At 39.6% G+C, this 19,914-nt stretch overlaps 1 protein-coding gene across 5 annotated transcripts in view; it reads right to left on the bottom strand.

Annotated features, from left to right (window-relative positions):
• WARS2 (tryptophanyl tRNA synthetase 2, mitochondrial) overlaps positions 1 to 19,914 on the bottom strand; it is a 96,607-nt gene that overhangs the window by 76,357 nt on the left and 336 nt on the right. Inside the window, exon 1 of one of the 5 annotated variants that reach the window (XM_060626813.3) lies at positions 19,580 to 19,888. The exons of 3 other annotated variants lie outside the window; for them this stretch is intronic. In XM_060626813.3, the coding sequence (XP_060482796.3) occupies positions 19,580 to 19,747 (168 nt within the window). In that variant the 5' untranslated portion in view covers positions 19,748 to 19,888. Of the gene's footprint in view, positions 1 to 6,885; positions 6,943 to 19,579; positions 19,889 to 19,914 lie in introns of those variants that run through there. One more of the 5 variants, XM_060626816.3, reaches the window with a different exon arrangement.

Here is a 19,914-nt window from a genome sequence, read left to right as displayed (position 1 = left end):
GAATTGGCAATCTGGCTTTGCCTGATTTATGGTTCAGAAGAGATTTTGTTTGTTTTTCTTAATCGAGGAGAATTGCTGCTCTCAATATCAGGAGATCTGAAGGGAGAACAGAAGAACAAGAAGATTCTGAGAGCAGAGTCCCTGAATGACAAGATGGGAGTACAGACAGTCTGTACAGTTTGGAGCAGAATAAATTATAACTTTGGATGTACCGGATAACTAAAACAAGGCACAAAACCGGACCAATGCTGTCCATGATGCCCCATTTAGTCAGCTGGCCGGATCCCAGCAAGGGCTTCTCCAGCTGTCACTGTGGGAGATTTGGGAGCTGCCCTAGTATTTAGGGTGCAGCTTAGGGGCCATTCCTGTCCACAAGGAAAAGTCACGTTTGTGGTTAGGGTTTGGAAACCGTTCCTGAATCCCTTTCCTGTGTAAGAGACAAAATGGCAATTGCCCTACAGTTTTACCTATTGCAGAGGCTATAAATTCATCCCTAAGTACATCCTGCATAGATTCAAACCAAAGCTCGCTTTATCAGCACTTAGAGTTAGATGGCCTCCAGCTACCTTAAAACACAGCCATATGCTCTCTGACATTACAGGTCCTATTATGCAAGGCCCCTCCCCAATCCCAGAGGAGACCAAACAACATGCCATTGCTTGCTGTTGCTTCCTATTCACATTTTTAAATAACAGAATAAAAAGAAAAAAAATCCAGCCACAATTGGCTCCAGTTGGTGTGAATAATGAGATGTGGTTGTCAGATTCCTGGAAAGCCGCCAGCGTGGTCATTAGCTGGCCGGTACCAGGCCCACTTATAAAGAGGATAAGGAATACCACTTTAAATAAGGTCAATTTTAAGGAGACTTTAAGTTTGGCATTTGGGTGTGGGATGAAACAGTCTACAAATTAAAGCTCTCGCTGCATGAAGTGCCCTCCCAAAGAAAGGGAATAGACTGAGATGAGACAGAGCTTCCTCAATTTTGGAAATCAAGCTTTGCCCAATTAAAATCTGGTCCTTTTTTGAAGTCTATGATGGAAGAATCCTAGCTTTGACAAGCTGGCAGTAATCCTTGTGATCTATTTTACTGGGATATATATTGTCACAGCAAAAATAAAACATTCTACAAAACTGGAGAGCAGGCCCTGCCTGTGATCATTAGACAGACTGGACCAAGTGCCTCAAGCCTTTGATGCCCCCGACATATTATTTTCTGGATGGTGTCCAGCAACCCAATGCAGAATAGCTTTTTCTCTACTGTATCCAGATGGCAAATGGAAGAGATCAAATTCAACAGTTTCAGAGCTAACCTTAATGGATGTGAAAGGCTGGATTCTCTACTAGCTGTTCAGAGATCTACAAAACGAAAAAAAAAAGGGGGGGGGGCTTTGAACAAAGAGACAAATAATTGGCTTTTTTTTTCCCTCTCTCTCTTCAAAACTAAACCATGGATGTGGTAATCTGGTTCAAATCCATCTTCTGGTTGAAAAGGACAGCCAAATATCTAATCAGTTCTAATCATTGACACTCTCATGACACTTTCTGTGAAGTTCAGATGAGTGTTGTTCTTAATCTTCTGCATCTTTTTTTTTACACTCTTCAAGCAAATATTTTCAAGCTTGCTCTATTTCCTCCAAAACTTTAATAAAAAATAGATATATTCCTAAATGTTTAAGCAGCAGCATCTTACAGTAAGATTTTATACCCCTACAAACGTTGAATTTCAGAGTTGGCTAACATGAGCCTTACATATTTGTTTTTGTATACACATACATGAGAAGTTCACTTATAAAGTGATTTATACAGAAAGGAATAAGGTATGAAGGTCTACCTCGTTCTCTAGACAAGAGGTTTTACGTGTTGAAGTACCACAAATACTTCATTATAAAACAATTTCACAAAAAGTCCTATGGCGTAGATTGTAAGACCAGCTTTGTAACTGGGTAGCAATAGAGAAAGGCAATGATGAGGAGGAAGGCTCAATATTTGAAACAAGGAAAGTTTACCTTCTGCGAGTCTTAACCACGGTTTATGGACTTCTGAACTTGCACACAAAGTTTTGAGAGTTTATGTACATATTTTTCTAGGTGGAAGGTCCACATTGTAATCAAAGGAAATAGCGACCTCCCCCCTTCCCCCAACCCAAAAAGTATAAGAACTCTGAGGACAAGACTTAATAGAAACAAGATGAGATACATTAACATATCTAAAGAAAGAATACCTCCCCTGGAGGGTAGAAGCTTAGAAAAGCAACACTGTTGGGAAAACCTTGGACATGTGTTTTCAAGAGCTGTCCAAGAGAAATGGTGCCCTGAAACAGGCCAAGAATATGTTACCCGAGGAGCAAGTATGTCCCATAATGAGATGAAGCTTTGGGTTATTATGACTTAATTACACAAGCCAATAAGGTGATCTAATGAACTCCCCTTGTTCTGATTCCCCACACGTCAAGCCACCTTATTTAATAATCTGGCTTTCCAGTTCAATTTGCCTCCAAGTAGAGACTCTGGTAATCAGTAAAGAGAAGCAGCCGGTACTCCGTCATTCTAAATTCACATATGATATATGGTGTGCACGTGGGTGTGTGCATGCAATTGAGTATGGGTGCACACGCATTCAGGTGGATTGGTCTATGAAACATTTTCCTCATTTGGTGTCTAGGAGGTCACCTTTTTTCTACTTTTCCTTCTACCCATCTGGCTACTACTATCTTGGCTGGTCATTCTCATCATCTTCTCTTAATGTTGAAATGCTCACAGGCTCAGTACCTGGATCTCTTCTCTTTCTACAAACACTGCCTAGATGATCACACCCAGTCTCATAGCCTGAAGCCCAGTCTCTACCAAAAGCTCACAGATTTATAGATCTAGGCCTCACTCTTGAGCTTTGGTCTCATAAATCTAACTGCTTACCTGACATCTCCACTCAGATATTCCCTGGGCATCTAAACTCCACATGTCTAAAACTCAACCCCTCATCTGCTCACCACCCCCGCCCCCCCACCCCCGCAAGACTTGTTCTTCTTATAATCTTTAAGTGGCAAATTCATTCTTCCAGGTGCTCTGGCCAAAAGCCTTGGAATCAATCTTGACTCTTTTCTTTCTTTCATCCTATATCGAATCAGAAAATCTTACTGGCATTACCTCCTTTAAAATAAATATCCAGAATCTGACCACTTCTCGTGAAGCCAATTTGTACCACTCACCCAAGTCTGAGCCATCATCATCTCTTGCATGCATTTTGTACTAGCCTCTTAACTCATCTCCTTGCTTCTATCCTTGCTCCTCTGCATTCTATTTTTAACATGACAACCAGAGTGAGCTTTAAACCTTCATCAGATCATATCAGTCCTCTAAACAAAAGCCTTCCAATGGCTTTCCAACCCAACCCATGTAAAAGACAAAGTCTTTACAATTGCTTTTGAGGTGCTGTACAACTGAATCCCCCACTTCCACTTTTCTATTAGTCACCTGACTTCATGTCCTACTACCATATTGGGCAGCATAATTAAACCCAAGGTTAGAACCCTTGCCCCCTCCCCTTTTTAGGTCTGTGCATTTTGTTGTTCCTGTGACAAGTTACTTAACATCTGTCTTACAGATCCTCATCTGTTAGCACCAGCACTGGGTTTATACAGGGCTGTTACGAGAATTAAAAGACTTGATATTGGCAAAGTATTTAGAGTAGTACCCAACACATAGTAAGTAAGTATTGCATAATATTTGTTAAACAAAGGAAATGCCCACTCTTCTTCAGCCATACTAGCCTCCTTGCTGGTCTTCAAACATACTAGATTAGACTTTTTCAATTCTTATTTCCTCCACCTGGCATGTTCTTCCCCCACATATCCAGTTTGTACATATTCTCACCACCTTCAGGTCTTTCCTCAAATGATGCCTTTTTGGAAGCCTTCACTGATTAGCCTTCACTTAATCTAAAACTGCAGTTACCATCCCCTGTCTCTGCTTTATTTTTTCCATATCACTTAATATCATATAACATATTATATATTTTAATTACTTCTTTTTATTTGTTTCTGCCTCTGAAATGTAAGATTTTTGTCGATGTTTTTCAATGGTCTATTTCCGACACCTAGCACATAACAAATATTCAATATTTGTTGAATACATCAATACAAATCAAATATTCATGACCTGGGTGCCTGAGTGGCTCAGTGGGTTAAGCGTACGACTTCAGCTCAGGCCATGATCTCGCGGTCCCCACGAGCCCCACGTCGGGCTCTGTGCTGACAGCTCAGAGCCTGAAGCCTGCTTTGGATTCTGTGTCTCCCCCTCTCTCTCTGCCTTTCCGCCACTAATGCCCTGTCTCTCTCTCTCAAAAATAAGTAAACATTAAAAAAAAATTCATGACTTTATTATTCCCATGAATTAGAGATGAGGACATAGTTCACCAGGTGACAAATCCAAATAATATTCCATTGAACAGTCTTTTAATAGTTCAGGAGACATTGGTTATAAATGTGTCAAAATCTCTTACATGGCTACAAAAATTGGAGAATAATTGTTTACACTTATTCAGCCCTTTGTTGTTATGTTCCCACCTCTTGAATACTCTCCTAAATCAATTAAAGGCTTAGGAAGCTGGCTCTCTTTCTTCCCTAACTTCCATCATCCAAGAGAGTTCAAGGTACACTACCTGTGAAATACACTAGCATTCAATATACTCCTTTAGTCTTTCTAACTTCAACCACCTATTCCCATGGTCAGCCACTGGACCTTGTCATCACCCATGATTCCTCCATTTCTGAAATCATAAATGCCAATATTCAACTCAGTCTAAAACCATCCGTCAACCCTTTCATGCTTTTATTTCCACTATACCTGCTCCCCAAGCTCATTTAGGAATCAAGGCCTCCGATTATTCCATTTTTTCTTGGTGCAGCAGTCCCTGTCTATCTCCTCCCCACCCCTCCCCAGCCTGGCCCCAAGGTCAATCACTCGGACTGCTCTCATTTGCAACCCAACTCCCTTTGCTATTATGTCTCAACAGCCACATAAAAACACCAATCCCAGATCAAGGCTAGAGAGCTGTTCTTCATTTATACACCTTGGTGGCTATGCACTTTGGTGAAAAATCTCAAAAACAATGCAGAATCTAGCTATAAATCTAATTTATGGTTTCTCATCTCATTTAGGGCCTCAACTCTCAACACTGCTAATTGAATCCTTTTTTTAAACTTACATAGCTCTTACAATGTGCCTGGTACTGTTCTAGATACGTCTAAATATTAACTCACTTAATCCTCACAGTAGTTCTCTGAGGTAGATACTATTATTGACCCTGTTCTACAGATGAAGAGTTAAGGCACAGAAAGGTTAAGTGACTTGCCCAACACATAATGCTAGTTAGGGATTTCAGTGGTTGAGCTTACTAGCTCTGAACCCTGGCAGTTTGGCCACAGAGTTCAAGTTTTTAACTTTTAATCCATCATACAGATGAAGAAAATGAGATAGAGAGGTTCAGTAATTTGCCCATGGACATCTAGTTATCAAGTGGAAGAACTTGGATTGAACCCTGGCAGACTGTAGATGCCATATGCTAAACCACTACGCGATACCATCTTTTCAGGTCGTAAGCCCCTTGGGAGAATTATATCCAACAGGTTTTGGAGTTCCTGGATTTCTCATCCCATTTGCAGCCAACTAATCTAGACACACAGCCATCTTTCCCCCAGTCTCAGGGTTGATCTCTCCCAGTGTTTAGTCATTTGCTCCCGATTACATTTCTTTTGTTTCTTTCCATCTCTTTCCTGTATCTTCAACCTCTCCATCTTTACTGACTCCTCTAATCATACTCAAGTCTCTTCTATCCTAAAAGATCCTACCACCAAAAACTTTGCTTTTGTCGATCATTCTTCACAGCTCTCTTCCCCGTCTCTGACACTTCTCAGTCAGCCTCCTCAAAACAGCAGGCCTCACTTCCTCACCTTTTGTCTCCCAGTAATTAATCTTCCGCACCAATAACTCTTCTAAAGCTGTTGTTGGTAATATCTTTAGTGACATACCAACTGTACAAACCAATGGATCGTTTTTAGTCGTTATCATACCTTACCACTATCGTGCTCTTCACTATCTTTGAAATTCTCTACCTCTTTAAAATCCTTAGGTCCACACTTACACTCCAGTGATTGTTCTCCCATCAGTTTCTTTTTTTAGATTCATCAACTTTTGGCTCTCTCCTAGAGTTTGAGCCTATGTAGGGTTAAAAACCTGTGATTTTTAAAAATTATTTTTCCCACTTTACATGCTTTTCTTGATGATTTCACAAAAGACAGAAATTTAAGTGCTAGTCAGCTGGCAGTAATCCTATCAGTAGTCATGGCTTTGTTATTCCTTTCTGAAGATCCACTCCTTTCTCTCCCCATCCCTTCTAACATGTGGTCCAAATGGAAGCTAGACGACCCTATCTCTAAATGTAAAGGTGGGCATTTGGCTTTCAGGAAGACAGGTATCATGGAAGTCTGACCCCAAACCCTGCCATTTAGACAGAAAAATAAGACTAGAGCATAAGCTGGATCTCTAGTCGAGTCATAGTTATGTTAATATATTCCCAATCAAAATTAAGGACACATGGTCTGCTAAAAAATTTCTGTTCCATTTTAGAATGTGAAAAACAATGTGGGAGATATCATGTGGATGCTGAAACATTGGAATCTGCAAGACATTTTAAAGATTTAGGGGTATAACTGGTCCCTGATTTAACAAGATATCTGGCCACTGTAGTCACAGACTTATCTGGAAGATGCTGCAAACCAACCCCTTTTAACAGACATGACATTCTGTGATTATGCTGGGATGATTTAAGGTTTTATAAAACATCTAAATGATAAATTAGTAACACATATAACAATAAAACTTTGCTTACCAACTACTAAAATGCCACTGGCCACTTTGAAAAGAAGAAAATATAAGTTCTTTGTAATATAGACTTAAATTCTGCTTGGATCACACTGCTGTATTCTTACTATGAAGCAAAGAAAAATAAAACAGCATTAGATTGGAAGCTTACAAGTGGCCTCACTGTCTACACAGTGTAACAGTGCAGTAGGACCTAAGGCTGTTTATCTATGTAGAGCATACCAAGATCTATAGAGCAAAGGTACCAGGCATAGTGTGACAGGTTGCTTTAAAGGGACTTAAGATGGACAATTAAGAAAAAAATGCAATGCAATGCTGATATGATAAATGAGCTGCTTATTTCCTTCATGAGTTGCAGAAAGCATACTCTTGATTTATAACAGTTAAAAAAACGTAACATCAGTTGTATAGATAATATAGCACATTTGTTGAACCAGACAGTCTTCTAAGGTAAAACCATGCTCAAAATAAAATCTTCTCATCTTAATCCTGAGTATGTCTATATTTTCCTACAGATAAAAGTAATAAACTTTAATATGATACGCAAAAGTAGCAAACTGCAGTGTAATTAGCTATGCCTATGAAAAATAAATTTAGAGCTAGAGAGGCAATAAAATCAGTTATAGGAACAAGTTGAAAATTAGTCTTCTTGGAAAATCATTGAAATAAAATTGGTATTACCTTCCAATCACTTATAAATATCTGGATACTTAGGACAATAGTAAGATCACTTAGTAACAGCAGCAAACACTGAACATCTTCTGAAATACATAAAAATATATACAGAAACGTATGGTTTAAATTCAACAGTATACTAAATGCCAATGGTATGCACTTTCTCTTGTCTTACCTCCTTGGCTTTATTTTTCACTGAATTCATTCACTTAAAAACTTACTGAGCTCTTTCTGCTACAGGAATTATTATGCCACGGATTTAAGTAATAACTCATTTTCTCACACATACAGTTATCATAGCCAAGTCTCAACAGGAAGAATCCTTCCCTCCCACCTTTTATGACTGGTGGTGGCCTCCATGAATGGTAAAATCCATTCTGGTAAAATCTGTCTGCTGAGTGGCAGCCTAAGGCTGCACCTGTGGAATCCTGGTATTAATTATAAGCCATTTCTTGCTGGAGCACTCATAAAAGGTCTAAATAAAAAAAGAGCATGCTCTCCATCTGTCCTAAAGCAAATGTCTATAAGCAGAGAATATAAGGAAGGATGTGTTAATTTCTATAAGGAAGGTATAAAGTCCTATAAAACTTAAAAATGGGAGCAATCATTTCCAGCTTCAGAACAAAGTTTTCTGGAACAAGTATATAAATTCTGTTGTTGTTGTTATAAGTTCTTGTTAGCTAACATACTGTGTAATAGATTCAGGTGTACAACAGTGATTCACCACTTCCATACAATACCCGGTGCTCATCACAGCAACTGCACTCATTAATCCTGTTTACCTATTTTAACCATCCCCCCACCAATCTCCCCTTGGTAACCATCAGTTGGTTCTCTATAGTTTACTCTGTTTCTTGGTTTGCATCTCTTTTTTTTCCCCTTTGCTCATTTGTTTTATTTCTTAAACTCCACATAAGTGAAATCATATATTTGTCTTTCTCGGACTGACTTGTTTAGCATAATGCTCTCCAGCTCCATCCGTCACTGCAGATGGCAAGATTTCATTCTTTTTTATGGTTGAGGAATATTCCATCAGCATATATACACCACATCTTGTTTGTCTATTCATCAGTTGATGGACATGCAAGCCGTTTCCATAGTTTGGCTATTGTAGATAATGCTGCTATAAACATTAGGGTGCATGTATCCCTCTGATTTTGTGTTTTTGTATTCTTTGGGTAAATACCTAGTAGTGCAATTGCTAAATTTAACTTTTTGAGGAACCTCCATACTGTTTTCCACAGTCGTTGCACCAGTTTGCATTCCTACCAACAGTGTAGGAGGGTACTCTTTTCTCTACATCCTTGCCAACACCTGTTGTTTCTTGTATTGTTTAGTCATTTTGACAGTTGTGAGATGGTATCTCATTGCAGTTTTGATTTATATTTCCCTGATTATGAGTGATGTTGAACATCTTTTCATGTGTTTGTTGGCCATCTATATGTCTTCTTTGGGGAAATGTCTGCTCAGGTCTTCTGCCCCCCCCCCTTTTTTTTTTTGAGAGAGAGGGTGAGGGCACCCACACAAGCAGGGGAAGGGCAGAGAGAAAGAGAGAGAGAGAGAGAGAGAGAGAGAGAGAGAGAGAGAGAGAGACACTCTCAGGCAGGCTCCACACCCACCTTGGAGCCTGACATGGGGCCTGATCTCTCAGCCACGAGATCATGACTTGAATGGAAATCAACAGTCAGACACTTAAAAAATGGGCTGAAGGGGTGCCTGGGTGGCTCAATTGGTTACTTGGATTATTTATTTTTTTGGGTGTTCAATTTGATAAGTTGTTTATATATTTTGGATATGAACCTTTATCAGTTACATCATTTGCAAATATCTTCTCCCATTCCGAAGGTTGCCTTTCATTTTGTTGATTGTTTCCTTTGCGTGTACAAGATTTTTATTTTGATTTAGTCCCAATAGTTTATTTTTGCTTTTGTTTCCTTTGCCTCAGGAGACATATCCAGAAAAAAAATCACTACAGCCGATGTCAAAGAGTTTACTGCCTGTGTTCTCCTCTAGGATTTTATGGTTTCAGGTCTCACATTCAGCTCTTCAATGCATTTTGAATTTATTTTTGCGTATGGTGTAAGAAAGTGGTTTAGTTTTATTCTTTTGCATGTTGCTGTCCAGTTTTCCCAACACCATCTGTTGAAGAGACTATCTTTTTTCCCACTGGATATTCTTTACTGCTTTGTCGAAGATTTATTGATCATATAGTTGCAGATTCATTCCTGGGTTTTCTATTCTGTTCCATTGATCTATGTGTCTGTTTTGGGCCATTACCATACTGCTTTCATCACTATAGCTTTGTACTATAACTTGAAGTCTGGAATTTTGTGGGTTTTTTTCATTTTTAAAGAATGGTGGAATATAGACAAATAAGAATGGAAAGAAAGGCCTTTCCAAGAAGAGACAATGGCATTAACAAATAAGTAAAAGGGAAAAGCTCTGAACAAACTTGGAAATTCTATGAACTCCAAGGCAAAGGATCCATGCAAGACAGCAAAGACCTAGAGAAGTGTTTTGGATCTGGACTAGGGAAGGTCTTGAATGTGGAACTCTAAGGAGACTAAACTTCACAAGAGGCCTCAAAGGTTGCTGAGCAAGGGAAAATGCATAATTAGAGTGCTGCTTTAAGGAGATTAATCCGGTCAGACTAATTTTGTTGGGGCGGGGACAGGATGGAAGGGCAAGAAAGTGTGGTGATGGGGGAATCAAAGGATTATTAAGATTGATAAGGGTAGAGGAGAGAAAAGTTCACTGAGTAGACTTAAATGTTATTGAAGAAATAATCATCATCCAGCATGGAGGACCCACTAGATGCTGTGCAGTAGCAAAAGGAATATATATAAGGAATATATATATATATATATATACACACACACACACACACACACATATACATATATATACATGTATGTATACATATACATATATGTGTGTATTTTATACATATATATATACACATATATATGTATATATATGTATACATATAAAATCTTGAATCCACATAAATTCCTACAAGGCATTATTATGAATAACTTACAAATGAGAAAACTAAAGTTTAGTTAGGTCAAATATTTGCCTGGCATCACAAAGTTAGTACAACCAGGCCTAATTGATCCCAAAAGTCATGTCCCTTTTGCTTTACCACACTTCCTCTTAGGAAGGGGCCAGTAAATTAAAATGACAAGGATACTGTTCATGTGACTGCTTATTCTCTAGACATTTGCTTCTCTAGGTTACAGAGTTTCACAGCTTGATAGCATGGGGGTGGCTGAAAAGTTGCCAGCCATTGGAGAAGCCAAAGTTGCCTGCCTACAGAGAAGGATCTTCCTTCACAACCAAGATGGCCAGGTAACTAGTATCCATGGAGGGGCAACCTGGCTCTCTCCCCAGAACTGGCACGGGCTCCACAGTCTGGTTCTTAACATCTCCCTTGAGACTCCACCTTCATCCTGCACACTTAGCCCCAGCTCAAGACACCTCTTGTCTCTTGCAGAAAATTTATGAACTGGCTACTTAGCCCATTCTCCCCATGGGAGGACAGGAATCTAAATCAGGGATTTGAGTAAACAGCTCCATATCCCTTTTCCATTACATTCTCCTGGTTCCCAAAAGGGGCCCATAGAGAGTAAAAGGTGGGGCTGAACGAACATAAAGTAGAATAGCCCATGCAGTCTCTGTTCATGTGGAGTATAAGGAAAAGGCCACGAGGAGCCCTTTGGTGTATAAAGTAAATTCTGTTCAATTTTGCTCATTTTAAAGCCTCAACAGCACCCTAATTAAGGTACTAATTGGAAATGATTCACTTTAATTCAATTAGTGAATTAGAGCCCCTTTTAGGAGCTCCTTGGAATAAGGATCCTTTGGAATAAAATTCTTCCTTATCACTTGCAGAAATGGCCCACACAACACTAATTACTTTCACCTCTCCCATCTTCCCACTTTGTACCTCTGCTACTTTTGAAGAAAGTACTCTCGCCATAAATCCCAACAAACCCTAGATAGTGGCCCCTTGGTCATCCATCAGCTTCAGCACTCACCACCTCCCCTCTGCCTGCAGGGCTGTGCACAGGTTGACCTTTTAGCTATAGACTGTGTATAAACAGAACTTCCTACATGCACCTTGGGACTCATGCGTTTAAAGCCCTTATTTTACACAGGGTAATCCTAGTGGCAATAGCCAAATAGAGACATGGAGATAAATTTACAAGACAGCTTTGCTCCTTCTTCATAACTCATGGAGCCAAACAAGAGTGTAGGAACAGTGACAACAAGGGATGATTTATAATTTCTACTCTGCATGTCACCATGGCAAGATACATATCAGTGGCTTTCATGGAACAAATTTAAAAGTCAAGACAGTTATCACGGGCAATGTGTTTTAGAATTTAGCAGTTAACGAACAGAGTTTGGAATCAGGCTACCAGGGTTTATATCTTGGCCCTAACACTTGCTAGCTATGTGACCTTGGGTGAGTTATTTAACCTCTTGCTATTCTCATCTATAAAATGTGGCTTATATTAGCACAAACCTCATTGGGTTGTGAAGATTTAATACGCTAACACATGTCAAATCATGCCTGGCACATAGTAAGCATCCAATAAATGTTTGCTAGTTCTACCTCCTCCATCATCATCATGTTTATAATAACCAAAATGATCATAGTCCTATCAGACCAGGGCCCCAAAATAACTTAAATACTAAACTGATTTTAATACCAATACGAAAATAACATCCAGTGAACTAAAACTTTAAAGAATACTGATATTAGGGGCTCCTGGGTAGCTCAGTCAGTTAAGCGTCTGACTTCAGCTCAGGTCATGATCTCACAGTTCGTGGGTTCAAGCCCCGCATCGGGCTCTATGCTGACAGCTCAGAACCTGGAGCCTGCTTCAGATTCTGTGTCTCCCTCTCTCTCTGTCCCTCCCACACTCACGCTCTCTCTTTCTCAAAAATAAACATTTATAAAATAAAAAACAAAAAGAATACTGATATTCACTTATTCATCACCCTTAGAAAACTGGTTAAAAAAATGGGAAGACACAATGAAAATTTAATCAGTGAGTAAAAATTTTAGATGACTAAATAGTGAAACTTGGTATGTTGTACTCAAGATTAAATGAGAATATGTGAAGCATTTTGGAAACTACAAAGTGCTATATTACAAAATGATATTTTTATCAGTGAAAATAACAGATTCCATTTGAAAATGTACTACAAGGTGAGATTTGTTATTTTATTTTATGCTTTTAAATACCTTGATGAAAAATCCGCAACTACTGTCCTAAATACCTGGGACAATAAGCAGTGTAACCTAGGTCATTCATTCAGGGCTCTATCCACAGTGGCATTGCCTGGCACTGTAATGTGTCACCAGCAAAGGAATGCAACCTGCACACTAGTTGGTGTCCTGGCCTAGAGGGCAAGGGATTGAGAGCAGAAGTTGTGAGAATCCCCATGGGTTAGAAATCTGCTGGCTTAATTCCGCTGTTCAGGAGACAAAGGGGCAGTCAAAAGGCAGTTCCTTAGCCAACCAGAAGTAGATTCAAGAGATGCAGGGATGACTGTGTGCCATGAAAAAAGAAAGCTGTAGATGAATTTTGATAAACGGTTTAGAGGCCCAATGGAACTTAGATGTCAGGGTGGTGTGAAGATCTTGATATGACCTTGATTCATTCAGTAGGCAGGGAAGTTAAGACCAAGTGCTACGCCTCCGACTAGGAATAAAAGATAGAGTATTGCTAAGAAATGATATATAGGGAAAACAGTAAATGCTCCAGCAGCGTTAAATTAAGTCAAGCTGGAGTCAACGTAGCACCTCTGTGCCTATAAATTACCTCTTTGTATCTAGTGTCTCACATGGGCAGATAAGCTCCCACCCTAAATGAGGAAATTGCTCCTGTAGAAATTCAAGAAGAAGCCTTAGGCCTCATGTTGCAGTCTCTAGAAGGGAAATTCCTGAACCCTGAGTGGTGGAATGGAATCAAGAGCAAAACTGGTTAAATGTTCTTTATGAGGAGGCGAGAGGCCGGGTTGGTTATAATAGTGACTGAGAGAGAATCCATAGAACCATCTTTGTGCAGAAAGATCAGCAGAAGTCAGCTATGTTGAGAAAGAAAGAAGGAAGGAGAGCAGGAAAGAAGGAAAATTGACTACTATTAATTTGAGTACTTGTATAGCCTAAGATAAATAGGGGGCTGGCACTGAGCCAGCCGACTGACAGAAGAGCATTCAACTCTAGACCTCAGGATCATGAGTTTGAGCCCCACGTTGGGTGTAGATTACTTAAATAAAACTTAAAAAAAAGATAATAGAACCTATGTTGCATTTTATTGATAAAATACATACATATCAAAGTGAATACTCTCAAACTACTTCTTTACAGGGTAGCTCCTAAAACATAATTCATCCATCATATGTGATCATCAGCCAACAAACTTACTCGGACATGTTAGGAAGATGAAGTGTTTTTCAAATTTCATCATACGACATTGAAGATTGTGTGGCACCATCTCAGGGGCCTCTGTTGGTGGGCGGCAGGTGGGAGGAGTGGGGAGGGGCAGTGAGGTCACACAAGCAGGGCTCCAGCTACTCCTCTATTCTTGAAACAGGAACAGCTCGGCTTTTATGTTTTATCTAACAGGGATTGATGTAAGATTTTATTTGATGAAAAAATACTCATCAAAGTGGAAAAAGCACAGGCAAGGCTGAGTCTGAATCCCGGCACACCCATTTACTAGGCTTGGGAAAGTTATCTAATCTTTCAGAACTTTAGTTTCCTCTTGCATGAAATGGGTAGAATAATATTTCCATAATTGTGAGAAGAAAATAAGGTAAAGTGTGTAGAGCACACAACACAGGGCCTTAGCACATAGAAGATGCTAGCTGAATGTTAGCTCCTTTTCTGAAAGACTGGGTTATGGAGGTACATAGGCTTAAAAAAAAAAAAAAAAATATATATATATATATATATATATATTCACACACATATATATATATATACACACACACATATATTTGTGTAAGCCTCTGCAGACACTTCTGTAGCCTGCAGCCATGCAGCAGATATCCCGACAAAGGATCTCAGCCTTACTCTCCTTAGCATTTCCCAGCTGTAGATGTCATAAGAGTTGCTAGCAAAAATCCTCAGCATTTACTCACTGTTCCTCCTCTATATTTTCATCAGTGACCATCGGTAGTTTTCATTATCTACTCCAATGTATTTTTGAAAATTATTATTTCTAATAAGCTAAGTCAGTTCACAAGGAAAACCAATCTAAAGAGGATTTTAAGCGAATGGAGTCATAAGCTGATTGAACTTGAAAGGGGCTTTAGAGTGGGTCCCTGTAACACCACTGGAGAAAAACACAGAGAGATGAAGAAGCCCCATCAAACCAGCCCAGTTACTGTTTTACAAAATAATGGCTATGGAAGCTCCTGGTAGCTCTCCAGGCTGATTAGCTCTTGTTGCAAGTTGGATGGACAAGATGTGGCAGAGAAAAGCTAAGGGAAAAGTCACTGGGAATATCACCACATTTGAATCTCATTAAGATCACAGAAACCTACAGTAACAAATATTAATGGAAAAATATGGAATGAAATCCCAATAGTAAATTCTAGCATCTTAATTCCACAATTAATTAGCAGTGTGACATCAGGCAAGTTACTTAACTAAAGTCTGTTTCCTCATGATTTAAAATAAACCTGCCTTAAAGCCTTGTTATGAACAGTATCTCTTCTGTGGTCTTCTGGCCAAAATCCACAACCCAATCATGAGAAAACATCAGACAAACCCAAATTCAGAGACATTCTAGAAAATAACTGATCAATTCTCTTCAAAAATGCCAGGGTCATGAAAGACTGAGGAAGTGCCATAAATTGGAGGGGACACGACGACTAAATATGGGATCCTGAATTTGATCCTGGACCAGTAAGAGACTCGTGGAAAAACGGGTGAAATTTGAAATAGGTCTTTAGCTACTATTGTACCAAATTAATATCTTGGCTCTAATCACTGTGTCATGATCATGTAAAAGGAGGCCTGGTGAAGGGTGTACAGGAATACTAAGTACTACTATTGCAACTTGGTAAATCTGAAATTATTATAAAATGAAAAAATTAAAAAAAAAAAAAAAAGAACAATTGTTTAAAAAGCCTAGTCGAGGGGCGCCTGGGTGGCTCAGTCGGTTGAGTGTCTGACTTCAGCTCAGGTCATGATCTCACAGTTCAGGGGTGTAAGCCCCGCATCCGGCTCTGTGCTGACAGCTCGGAGCCTGGAGCCTGCTTTGGATTCCGTGTCTCCCTCTCTCTCTGCTCCCCCCCTGCTCACACTGTCTCTCTCTCAAAAATAAAATAAAGATTAAAAAAAAATTAAAAAGCCTAGTCGTGAGAACTAAATACAAGATCACTAATTTAATACATTGCCTTTTTTTTTTTTTTTTTTTTTGTAGGCATGATTCCTTCATCCAATGGCTAAACTCAGTGGCCATTAACTGTAGGAACATTATGTTAACACTGGCCAGACCCAGGTTGGGACAGCTAACAGTGAAGTGTGTTGTTCAACTGCAACAAAATGTGGACGTTTTATACTGAATGATTACAAATATTCTTGCAAAGGCCTACTAACCATCAATATTTCACTCTTGGTACAACACAATCATTCGTTAGTGCTTCAAGAAGTGTGGATTCTGTGTTTGGCCAATGATGACAGGCTTACATTTACCTAATGCCATCAGCATTTAAACATAGCATGTCAAATCTTCATTCTTTGGACTGTGACTACTCTCATCGTGTCAAACTTCAACAGTTTTTTGTGAGGTAACACCTGGCAAAATAAACCTCTTTCACATAAATTGTAGACAGCTCACAATGAGCATGGTTTGAAACACTGTTATTCGTGGTTCCTATGTTTTATTTTAAACTTGAGTCTACCTCTAGCCTTGAGGGGCAAAAACCTGCCTTTGAGATAACTAAAGGTTCCCAATGTCAACCTTATTATTCAAGATTTTGCTTTTTTAAGAAAACAGTAAATCAACCTAGGAATCACAATACTTTATCAGTCATAGTTTCCAACAAAGATCGGCTATGTGCCCCTCCACCCCCCACCACCCTGACTTCTGCCTCTCACCTGAGGGAATAACTGTGTAACCAAATAACAAGCAACGTGGCTATTTCGTAGATTTGATAGACTCATCCATATGATAAAAATACATTTTCTATTAACTATACTGTTGCAAAATAATTTCTGTTTTCTACAAAGGTTATGAGATATCATAAAAACGTCTAATCCATCTGGTTTAAGAATCCAATTCTTCCTTCACATATTTCTGCATCTGTTCACAAAAATCTCTTTGACTTCAAAGGAAGCTTTTCAAGAGAAAAAGAAGATACATACAGGAAAAGTGGCCATAAATTTCTAGTAGTCCTTTTCTAAGGCCATTTTAATAATAGCACTGTGGGACAGGTATCTCTTTAGGTCTTTAGAGATCTAAAATATCACAGATGAGATTAACGACTATGCATTTATATGGAGATTTATGCCTTAACACTTTATTATGGGTATAAAAGTGATATATCTTCAATTTAGAACATGTGAAAAATACAGAATGCTTAAAGAAGAAAACTTCAGCCACTTTTAACCCAAATTTAGGAAGACTAAAGCAAAACAAAAAAGTTAAGACTGGTTGTTTCCTTCCAGTCTTTGTGTGTGTATTTATCTAAATATTTATTTACAAACAATATTATAATTATACTATGAATACAATTTTGTATCTTTTCTCAACAGGCCTTTTAAGCCATCATATTTAATGACTAAATGTTACATGTAGGTTTATACTTTTTTTTTTTAACGTTTTATTTTATTTTTGAGACAGAGAGAGACAGAGCATGAATGGGGGAGGGGCAGAGAGAGAGGGAGACAGAATCGGAAGCAGGATCCAGGCTCTGAGCCATCAGCCCGGAGCCCGACGCGGGGCTCAAACTCACGGACCACGAGATCTTGACCTGAGCTGAAGTCGGCCACTTAACCGACTGAGCCACCCAGGCGCCCCTAGGTTTATACTTTAAAAGAAATGCTCTCACTTACACATTTAATTCCTATGAAATGTAATTAATAAGATCATAAAGTAATAAAAGTACTCAAAGATAAATTAAAGGTTTGTAAACACTAATCTGTTCTGGAAGTTCTACATTTTGAAACTATCTAGCTTAGCAGTTGATTAACTTTAACATAACCATATTCATTAATTCCACTAGAACAATAATAGAAGTTTAAGAAATTTTTTCTTTGGGGTGCCTGGGTGGCTCAGTCACTTAAGTGTCTGACTTCAGCTCAGGTTATGATCTCATGGTTGGGAGTTTGAGCCTTGCATCAGGCTCTCTGCAGACAGCACAGAGCCTGCTTTAGATCCTCTGTCTCTCTCTCTCTCTCTCTCTCTCTGCCCCTCCCCTGTTCATGCTCTCTCTCTCTCAAAAATAGATAAAAACATTTTATTTTTATTATTATTTTTTTAATGTTTACTTATTTTTGAGACACGGAGACACAGAGCATGAGCAGTGGAGGGGCAGAAAGAGAGGGAGACACAGAACCCGAAGCAGGCTCCAGGCTCTGAGCTGTCAGCCCAGAGCCCAACGTGGGGCTCAAACTCACAAACCATGAGATCATGACCTGAGCCAAAGTTGGATGCTTAACCCACTGAGACACCCAAGCACCCCTAGATAAAAACATTTTTAAAAAAAGAAAGAATTTTTTTCTTTAGAATTTATAATAATTTAGTGCCCTAGAATTCCCTGGGCAATTAGTGGGCTCTAGCTTGCTTTCCTTTTCTCTTTGATTTTCTATTTCTCATGACATCCTCACTTCTTGGGTTTGAAATGAGAGGAAATTTGGGTCTAAGGCTGTTACTTTGGTATCATACGTTTTAACACGTTATTAGCTATAAAATAGTAATCAGCCTATTCTGGTTCTGCAAAATCAAACCCTCCAACTTCAAAGAGAGGGGTATTTAATGGATTTACCTAATTATGAATCAATTCTTACCTAACACTGCTGCCTGAAATTTAAAATAACATTTAAGTAGCTGTTTTGCTACAGCATATCCTTGATCCTTAAAAGAATCTTGTGAGGCCCATATCAATGAAGAAAACTTAAGTACAGAACATTAATAGTTTATGGGATGACTACTCAAATCTTGGTTTTCATAATTTATCTAATTGCTTTACTTTGGCTTCATAATTATGGAGCCATAGATTTTCCAAAGCTTTGAAGAACATTAACGTGTCAATGGGTCCAACCCTTCCTCTACCCATTTTGCTAAAGAAAAAAAAATCCAGTGAGATTTGTCTTGTCGTGTCATACAGCTAGCAAGTGGCAGACAAATCCCTTGGACTTTGATTTCTTAATTTCAAGTCTAATGCTCTTTCAATATACCAGTTACCACGCAAAATCCACACCTATGCATTATGACAACGAATACACAAGGCTGCCAAGAAATCATCTCATCACAGAATCTCAAGTTTCTCCCTACTTCCCCACAGATACCTCCCAAGAGATGTACAGCAAAGCGCCTACCACCGAGAGGTTGCACTTGGAAGACATTTAGTAAACGTCTGAATGAGTGAAGTAAATAACTGAACGAGTGAAAGGGGTATATATATGCGGCGTATATTCACAGACACTGACGGGGTGGGTTGAACCGTATCCACACTCTCAGCACGACACAGTAATGGTAACAGCAGTGCTGCCGGGCGCAGGACAGGACGATGCACTTTGGCAACGTGCTGTAATTCCTTCCCAGAGCCTGCAAGATACAAGTCTACTTGGGGAATGAGGAGGAACCAGAGAGGAAGACGCACCGACACTTGACACTGAAGTGCCGCACGGCCAGAAGGAGGACGTCAAGTGGCTGCTCCGATTTAAAAACATCGCCCAATTCCTCACAAGACCTCCTCTCTGATTTCTGCGCTGGCCCCTCGGCTTGCTGTTAGGGAAAGGAGGGTGAAACAGTAATAGAAAGAATAGAGGAGACCTTGAAAAGGCGGGCAGTCTGGGAAAGACCTGCCCTGGGGTGTGATGACTTCACGCGGACTCCGCTTCCTCGTTGCCCGGCAACAGCTGCAGGCCCACGTTCTACGAAGGCCCAGGGGGCAGGCGGAAGCGCGCTCCTCCCATCAGGGCGCCTGACATCATCGCACATCCTTACAACGTCGCCACGTTCCGAGTAGGAGGGCAGTCTTAGGCTTGTCGATATTAGGAGAGAACCGTCTCGGTGCTCTCCAGAGGAAACAGGAAGAGAGAAGCAAACGGAGGGAAGGGAGACGGGAAGGATCTAGCGGGATGGGAAGTTGGCGGGAGAAAGACCGG

The sequence above is a fragment of the Panthera onca genome, chromosome C1 (genome assembly GCF_046562875.1).
Source record: "Panthera onca isolate mPanOnc1 chromosome C1, mPanOnc1 haplotype 2, whole genome shotgun sequence".
Taxonomy (NCBI): Eukaryota; Metazoa; Chordata; class Mammalia; order Carnivora; family Felidae; genus Panthera; species Panthera onca.
This window is presented reverse-complemented; position numbering and strand designations above follow the sequence as displayed.